This window comes from Lactuca virosa, chromosome 7, assembly GCF_052849685.1.
Source record: "Lactuca virosa cultivar CGN04683 chromosome 7, Lactuca_virosa_CGN04683_v6, whole genome shotgun sequence".
In the NCBI taxonomy this organism is placed as follows: domain Eukaryota; kingdom Viridiplantae; phylum Streptophyta; class Magnoliopsida; order Asterales; family Asteraceae; genus Lactuca; species Lactuca virosa.
This window is the reverse complement of record NC_136432.1, coordinates 148,214,141-148,223,618: the sequence shown is the minus strand read 5'-3', so window position 1 is coordinate 148,223,618 and position 9,478 is coordinate 148,214,141. Positions and strand designations below refer to the sequence as shown.

At 33.8% G+C, this 9,478-nt stretch overlaps 1 protein-coding gene across 2 annotated transcripts; it reads right to left on the bottom strand.

The window, feature by feature from the left end:
- Positions 1-2,895: 2,895 nt before the first annotated feature.
- Positions 2,896-7,815, bottom strand: LOC145124251 (cyclin-T1-3-like). 2 transcript variants are annotated; one of them, XM_079059519.1, is made up of 7 exons: positions 7,622-7,812; positions 5,901-6,507; positions 5,703-5,784; positions 5,306-5,440; positions 5,040-5,215; positions 3,287-3,432; positions 2,896-3,222 (listed from the first exon to the last, which is right to left on the bottom strand). In XM_079059519.1, the coding sequence occupies exons 2-7, from the start codon at positions 6,500-6,502 to the stop codon at positions 3,191-3,193; spliced, it is 1,173 nt and encodes a 390-aa protein (XP_078915645.1). In that variant the 5' UTR covers positions 6,503-6,507; positions 7,622-7,812; the 3' UTR covers positions 2,896-3,190. The 2 variants fall into 2 exon arrangements, with proteins under 2 accessions (XP_078915645.1, XP_078915646.1); XM_079059520.1 differs by lacking the exons at positions 2,896-3,222; positions 3,287-3,432 and adding an exon at positions 4,681-4,833 and having other exon boundaries at positions 7,622-7,815.
- Between the last annotated feature and the right edge of the window lie 1,663 nt (positions 7,816-9,478).

Below are 9,478 nucleotides of genomic sequence, written 5' to 3'. Positions count from 1 at the left end.
CAACTGAAAGGCTTTGTATGACGCGTGAGAACCTCGGATTAAAATCAATTACAACCTGTGTCGGGTAAAATATGAAATAGTGAAAGTCCTTTTTTTTCTATTAAATAATAAAATATGGGAAATTAATGCGTTTAGTTGCGAAAAAATAGACTGTTTTCGAAAAAAAAAATTCCAAGAAAAAATGAGAATTTTGAAAACGCGTTTAGTTATCTATTTTTCTAAATTTTTTACGGACAATGAAAATTTTTCGTTTTCTAAAACTACAAAGAAGTTAAAAAAATCTGTAAAACTGATAATCATTGTTTTCTATATTTTTCAAATTCCAAAAAAATTTTAAAATATAAACAAACATCCACCTCTACCTACCCCACCTTAACACCCCCAACCCACCAGACCTCTACCTACCCACACCCCCCCCCCCCACACACACACATACATACCTACAAACACATACACCTATCCCCACCCCCGCCCCTACCCCCACAAACACACACACACACACACCCATCCCCACCCCCACCCCCACAAACACACACAAACCCACCCCCACACCCACAAGCGCGCACACACACATACACCCACCCAGCCACCCAACACCACTACTACAATCACCGACCTACCATCACCACCACCATTACCCCACTGTTGCCGCCGCTGCCACCATCACTGCCACAATTGTCGTCGCCACCACCGCCTGTCATCACCACCACCGCCGCCGACCCGCTACCATCGCCGCCCTCACCCCTACCATACCACCGCTACCATTTTCTAAAAATAAAAACCGATAGAAAAATACACATCTAAACACGTTTTCTAATTTTCTAAAACTGAAAATGAATAATGAATAAGTTTAACTAAACACGTTTTCTAAATTTTCCAATGAAAAATGAAAACGGAAAACGAAAACTGAAAAGGGAAAACGAAAAACGGAAAATGAAAACTGTTTTTCCGTAATTAAACGCAACCTAAATATTCTTTTGTATTTCTTCTAACTTATCCTTATACATACGTTAAATGGTGAAGTAGTGACAAATATATTAAAATATTATCAATTTAAAATATAACACATGTCAAACATTTTAATATAGAGAGCCGGCCAATTTATCACAAGTGGGTGTATAACCCCACTTAAAAATAGTCTCCATGTAGTATTTTAGCAAAAAAAAATTATGAAATTGGATAATTGGTCCCATACTCCCATTTAACTTTTTTGGCACCGATATTTGCTGATAAAAAAAAAACTCTTATTTTTTATTTAATGTTCATTATATTTATCATTTATATATGATTGCCCTGGTTAGTGTAAATTCTAGATCACCCACAGAATATAGGTAGGATGATGAGTATGAAGAAAATGTAGGAAGATATTTAAGTTCTCATAAAATATTTATCCATACTATATATAAGCATATTAACCAAAATATTGTGTTTGGAACCCTAGTAACAGAATGGAATAATGGTGTGTAGTCAATTAATTGTGCATTTTTGTTTAATAGTGCGTAAATATTTAATGGTTCGAAAACTCTTATGATGCAGGTCTGATTTAATTGGTGCGTTGTCTAGACCTTCCAGGAGGTCATTAATTGGTGCAGTGATTTTTTCTTTTTAGTGCAGTTAAAGAAATGACATCATTAAATGTTGACATTTAATGATGTGTAGTTTGTTGGTGTGGGTGAGAACCGGCACCAATTAATCATTTAACCGCATCAACAAATGTGTTATGTACTAGTGTGTACAAAAACTTTAGTACAAAAACTTTACTCTCCAATTATTAGAAAATCTGAAGAGCCTTGGTGCATAGGTGGAAAGCTTGTAGCACTGGAACACAAGTACCCTAAAGGAGTGCATGGATTGATGTTTTAAGCTATGATGTAGGTGCAACTTTAGCAATTTTTTTTTTGTGCTTGAGACTCAAGCTGAGGAAATTAGTCAAGGGTAGAAATGATTATGTTTTCTATGTCAAGGTTTTTCCTTTTTCATTGATTGTTGTTGTTCAAGTTACGACATGTGGACTAACATTAGAGGCTCTAGATGTACTTTGCGAAGAAAAGATGAATTTGATATTGTAATTAGGGATGTCAACATGTCTGACATGGATGGTTTTCTGCTTTTCAAGCATGTGTGACTTGAAATGGATCTTCATGTCATTAGTCGGTCTCTTAATTTTCTTCCCCAAAGTAAATATATGCGGTGCACAAAAATTTGGTGTCTTAGTCGTTAAAAATCTTCGGTGAAACGAGAAAAAAAAATATTTGGTTGTTTGGAAAATATTTGACTGTTTGAGAAAAAGATGTTCATTTTAATGTCAATTATAACATTTACTTATATTATTTTTTTCTATTATAGCATTGAACTTTCATTTTAATGTTTGATTATATCATTTTACTTATATTCATTTTTCAATTAAAGCATTGAACTTTCATGCTAATGTCGATTATAGCATTTTATGTTTATCTTAATGATAATTATAACATTTTAATCTCAACTATAACATTTTTAATTAATGTGAATTACATCATTTTACTTTTATTTTTATGTCATTCATAGCATTCAACTTACAATTTAATGTTGATTTTAGCATTTTTAGTTTCATTTATTAAATCATTCAACTTTCATGTTATTGTAGATTATATCATTCAACTTTCATGTTCTTGGTTTTCATCACATTGGCTTGTGTGTGTATCTGGTAGAACTATTTCGAAGATCAATATCATATCGTCCGTGTTCACATGAACCTATCACTAGTATGTTTATAAAAATGTAAAGCTTCATATTTATATGTTGAAATTGTGAGATGACAAATGATGATGTGTCAATATTATAAAGCTCCAGCATTGGTGATGCTCTAGTTAAGTACTCAATACAGCCCAGAAGTAAAGAAGGTACACACCATGGTAAGGCACAAAGTGTCTTTCGTCGATTCAAATATTTTGATGATCCAAATACAAAAATAAAATTTAAGGCTCTTTCCTACACCAGTAAACTACATATTGGAGACCTACTATATTAAAAGTCAAAGAACAAACACTGGTCAGGTCAACGCTTTGACTACACAGCCTTATGAACGACTGATGGTCTGGACCTAAAATGACTGAAGGCCATTTACAGAAGCACACGTGTATAAGGCACCCATTGTCTTAACAAACAAAGCCATAAAATGTCACCATCTTTCTTTCAGGCTATGCATGCTCTAAAACAGCTCCATCAACTGCTGGACAACATCTACAACAATAAAATAATGTCAATACTTATTTATGCATAAATAATAATGAAATGACATACATACCCTTGAGTACAGATGGTGGTGTGTAGAACTCCTGCCAAACATTTTGATATGTAGTAAGATCCATATTTAAAGATCTTGCAGCAAGGTATGCAGCTCCAGCAGCAATCTGGTGGGGTTTGAATTGAAGCCAAAGTGAGCTACGCAGCCTTCAAAAAAAAAAAGTAGTCGAATTTAGGAGATAACATCAAATCAATTCAACAATACATTAAAAAACAATTATCTGATGATTAAACACACCATTTTGTAGCAATAGAAGGAATGATGAAGATCTGGCACAAATATGAGCTTCAAGTTTTAGTTTAGCAGTAATTAGTAATTACCATAGAGATGAGTAGTTAGTTAGTTATGTGATGTGATGGCAGGTGTGAAATCAAATGCAATTTTCTCTTACCAACAAAGAAAGGCATAGCATGTGCATCTGGTGTACATTTTCCAAGTATCTTCAGAATTGCTGATGGAATGAGCATAAAATAGACATCTACAACACAAAATCTAGTACAATGCCCACTTTGATGATGAAGCTTATAGAGCTTAACTGGCAACTAAATTGTATTTGGCAAGAATTGGATATCAAATCCTGTGCTTGGTTAAAAATGAGTATGAAGATTCCATCTTAAAACCCATGGATTTCATTTTTCAGCATTTCCTCCTTGTTAAAAATAACCGATTACCCTCTTAACCCTATATTTTTATAATTTAAGGTCTCTCTATCTCTTGCCTCCTCTCACCTTCACTTTCCCTCCTCACTCATGATTTCCAAACGTGTGATAGAATCCTATTCCAAAACCATAACACCTCATATTATCAGGTATTCTCTTTGCTAATATGCAAGTCTTAGGCTAATGCTAATCTAATGGTATCAGGATAAAGCAGCATGCTGGTGACTATGCAAACAAACAGCAAATTTTCTTGTAATTTTAGCTTTACACTACAAAAAATAAATAATAAAAACAAATTGAGGGTCCCTCTCTTCAACTAGATCCACCCCTGTTGCCTTTTGAGATCTCAAAAATTATGTTAACCTTCACTCTAGAAGGAAACATGACATTTGAAAAAAAAAAAAGGATAAAAAGGGGATAGTGTTGGTGGTCACATCTGCCTCTATATATATGTTCGAGTCTACCCTCTCCCGAAAGGGCACTTTTGGAAATAAAATCAACAACTCCTAACCATCATCCAGTGAACAAAAAGTAATCGCAACCCTCCACTCTGTAAATCAGAAATACTAGTGCACCATGACTCAGATGTGGTCATACATCTGTGTTTGTTACATGGAACAGGAAGCTTTCTAGAGCTATTGCTTATGAGAAGGGCATTCACGTCTTTTGCACAAACGAAAGATCAAGAGCAAGTGTATGGTGGGGCAAAAAATTGTAACTTTTAGTGAGATTAAGTTAGGAAAAAAATTTGATTGAAAACTGCATTGCATGCATCCAAACACTATCTGTCTTTCAACTTCAGATGAGATGAGATGAGAAATAAAACTCTATGAATCCACCAGCTAACAAAATCATACACTCTGTGCATGCTACACTCTTCTATTGCCCCTGCAATTATATGCCAATCCAAAAAAATCAATAAACAATGCAGACAACTACTACTCAATTACATGCAATGCAACATTACTCCATCAACTGCACACCACCAACTACCAAGCAATATCAATGGAACATTCTGAACAAGTAATTAGGTGAGAGTGAGATAACAGCAACCTTCTAATTCATCTATCAAAGGGAAGAAATGGATGGCTTACCCTTCACTGACCAAGCTCAATGCCAGGTTTACCAAAAGTGACTGTGCAAGCCCTAATTTGTCAAGAATGGATGTGAGATGTGTGTATGGATGCTGCACATTCAGCTCAAAGTTTAGAGTTGTCAAAACCATTTGCTCAGCTTCAAGCACTCGTTCTCGGTATTCATCAAACCAATCCTGTTGAATAGTTAGTTGTACATTAGATAAAAACAATCTTACAAAGTAATATAAAAAGATTGAATGCTAATAGAAAGTTTAAGAAGTCACCATAGGAAGTAAATAGCAGAGCACATTGAAATCCTGCTTGTGAAAAATTTCAGAGGACACTCTCAATACATCATTCAGAGGGCAAGGTGTCTCCTCCGACTTTGCAGCAAGAAAAAGAGCAGCAGTAGCAATCAGCTGCAGGATAATTGTATAAGTTATAACAGCAAAATGTATAAAGATTATATATCAAATTCTTTCAGATAAACTTGTGGTTTAAAAATAGAACGCGTCCAAGGGATAATTACTTCTAGTATCATATTCTCATAAAGATTACATTTTGAAAGTGGAATAAAATGATAATGGAAAAAAGGCCTACATGCAATAAGTATTAAAATCTAAGATACAAAAACTGTCATGGGATTAATTAGTTCTTCACCAAAGAGAAATGATAACTTACAAATCTGTCATGGGATGCATGAGACCTCCGGACAAAAAACCGGTGGCATAGAACCATAGCAGTTCCAATAGTAGTTTGTGGTCTGTAGTGAAATTGAAAGAAAGCTAATGTCAAACTTCAGAATAGACAAAAGTTTATATTATTGCCTGATTTTAAAAATGTATACAAGTAAATTATAAACTAAAATGCTTTGCTTACAGCTCAAGGCGAAGTCCAAGGTTCTGAAGAAAAGCACAGTAAGAGTAGCGCAAGTGAGTTTCCTGTAAAGCATCAATACCATCTTTTCTGGAAGGAGAAAACCTCTCAATCTGATCCCTTGACATAAATTCTACATCTTCTTCTTCAAATCTTGTTCGATCACGTTTATAGCTAGTGGATGTGGAAACTTTAGGATTTCCATCAGGAAGAGGGAATGTGATCTTGGAGCTTGAAGGAGAATATTCATATTTGAAAGATGGATTATGATTATTATTATTATTGTTGTTGTTGTTGTTGTTATGATTATAAGATGTAGCATAACCTTCCCAATTGGTGGAAGAAAACTTCCTCCTTTTAAGAGAAGGTGGTAAAACTTCGGGATCAATGTGATTATAAATGTTGTATTGATGTCTGGATTCGTTTGAGAAGTCATGGGAATTGTTGTAGCTTCTTCTATGGTTGTTGTTATTGTTGTAACGCCTGTTGGTAGTGAAGTCTGTGGAGGCGGAGGAATATACGTGAGGGTAATTTCGTCCAAAGGTAAATCTAAAATCACCGGGGAATTGTGTATTATCTGCGTGATGAGGCCGAGCAAGGGACATTGTTCCTGTATAAATTACCAAAAGAATTCGTATAAGGAGAAATAAAATAAAAAATCTAGAAGGTTTTCATACTCTTTCGAAAGAGATAATAAGTATACAAAGGACAATACTATTGAAAACTAAATAATGGAATTCAATTGCATTCCTTGTAATTCTATATTTGGTTTATAGATATATCTGCGGAATTGTAGTTGATGAAATGTCAAATTCCTTGAAGTGAAATAATATTGAATCCGACATAATTCAATTCCTTGAAAATTTTAAATCAAAGACGATATGCCATGTGGTCAAACGGAATCTTGAATTCCATTCCATTAGGTTCACCAAATTTTGACAAATGAAACATGCCCTAAAGGAAGAGAACAGTCTTTTCATGTTTCTAAGGATGTAAAACATATTGGTTTTGTTACTCCACAAAATTATCTTGAAGCTTGTTGCAACACAATATATCAAATAAGAAACTTCAAGATACAATCTCAAGCAAAGATGACCATTGGAGATGTTTGAGGTATATATGTGGATAGTTGTTGATATTAGATCTGATAAATCCTCAGGCGAATTATTGGGGTTTATAATTATCTTTAAGAGCCTACAATCAACCACAACCATAGCGACCAATATCATCAGAATTTCATGTATCTAACGACTCTTGAAAGCTTCTTTAAGAAAACCAGACAAATAGATCAGCAAGAAAAGAAAGTAAAGATCTTGAGCAAAGAAAGAAAAGGTATTCCTTTATGCTCGTCTCTGAGAAAAAAAAAATCAGTCAGTTTATTTCTCTTGATCCACTTCTATACGACACCATGAGCAGCAACTCCTTACGCAATTTAACATAATTTCGATTTCACATAATACAGTACATACTGAATTTTAGGTATGCTCGCAGATGAGCCCAGATTCCATTGATCTCATGGAGAGAACGTAAAAAGACCTAACAATCTGAAGTCAATAGGTTAAAGAGCAAGAAAAATCTCGCCACGCCTAAACTTGCCTAAAGCAAACAGGACTATCATCACTAAAATTCTGAAAGCAAAAACTAAACCTAAAATATCAACAACCAGCTTTGCTTTAAATCATCCCAGGCACAACTATGTATTACAGAAGTGCAAAAAATCATACCGATGACTATTCTGTCACGAGAAAAAGTCGATCCAACGATTAATAACTACTCGATCTTCTTCGTTGATGGAGGATCGGAGAAAGTTCTGAGATTGGGGGAGTTAGGGGGAAAATTCGTGTCCTACAAAGAAACCGTTTGTCAAAGGAACCATTGAAGAGGATCGTAAAAGAGATCTCTAATATCCGGAAAAAGGAAGGTTTTTTAATTTTAATTTACTTTTCTTTTTGTTCAAAAGTCACGCTAATGTATTAATTTTATCATCTTTAATAAATTGTTATCTCTATTAAAAAAAAAAAAAGGGTATATTGTTCTCGTCTTCGTGTAGAAGGTGTGAAACACAAACAATATTTTGAAAGTCTTGGTGTTTGAAATTTGGACTTCCTTGATTCCATCGCCAAATAAATTGTTATATTAGAAACTAGCTGTGAGACTCGTATATTATACGGGTTAATTTAAAAAAGAAAGATTAAACATTAAAGTGTAAGAAATGAATAAATGTATTCATTGCAATTTAATTTCATATATATATTTTATTTAATACTTTACATATATAAGCATACGACTTTAATTTTAAAATTTGAAACAAATCAGAAATTGACAAGCGGATAATATTTATTTCAAAAATACGACAAAATGACAAGTATCAAAACTCATGAAAGATTGACAAGTGACAAAATTATTTTTATATATTAGGGAGGATATATATATTTAGGTAGTTTTTATAAGTTTATTTCAAGATTTAGCTAAAAGTAATGACATAAATAATCATCAATTTTGTAGCTACGGAAACACCAAAATTTATACAAAAACTCTAAAACGTTGTCGTTTTTGTTATTTTCATAGGATTCCCCATGAAATTGACTAGACTCATAATTTTAGACAAATAAAAACTTGAAGTTTTCTATTTTAACTTCATTTCTTAATAAAATGGAAACTCAAAATTCTTTTATACTTAATCTCAAACACTCATATCTCAAGCTCAAGTCATAAACACTCGTTGAGTTCAAAGTTCATATTTTCGTAAGATAATGATTTGTTTAATTTTAATAGTGAATGTTAAACCTAAAATAGATAGGGATACATAAAGGGTCACTGTCTAACATAAACCTTAATGGCATTGGGCTTAAACCCTAGATGCTAACATACTAACACACCCATCCCCTCCCCCCCCCCCCCCACACACACACACACTCCCGACAGTTTGATCGAGAAGAAACAATTAAACTAAAAAAACATAGATGTAGACAAACTAAAAAAACATAGATGTAGACAACAGTAACGACAACGGTGGTGGTAGAACTCTAACGATGGTGGCTAACAACGACTGATCGTCAAAGAAAAATATAGAAGAAGCAAGCGGGTATTAAATATAGTTGGCATTGTACTATAATAGTTACTAATATCAAAAGTACAATTATATTGTCAAAACCAAGACAAGTAACACATGATTCCACTGCCCATATGTGTCACGTGTGAGAACACCTCATTAATGATTGTCTCACGTAGGATTTCACGTGAGCAAAAACCTAAAGAAACCAATCATAAATGAAGAAATGAGAAAAAATCAGTAAACCTAGACTTGTAGAGTCCAAGTGTTGAAAAAACTGAAACAGAGTTTCAGAATCATTAAGTGGCAAGTAATACGGAAACTAAAAAATTGTGAATCAACCAAGTTAATGATAAAACGTTTTTATGCTCGAGATCAATGATTCAAACGTGTCTCATATTCATAAAGATTCAGTTACAAGTGTTTGAATGGTAAACACACTAAAACACTCAAATTGCTCTCTAAAATCTAGTCTAAACAGCAAAATGTGCAGAATGAGCAGGAAGAGCAAGAATTGAGCAACTTTATA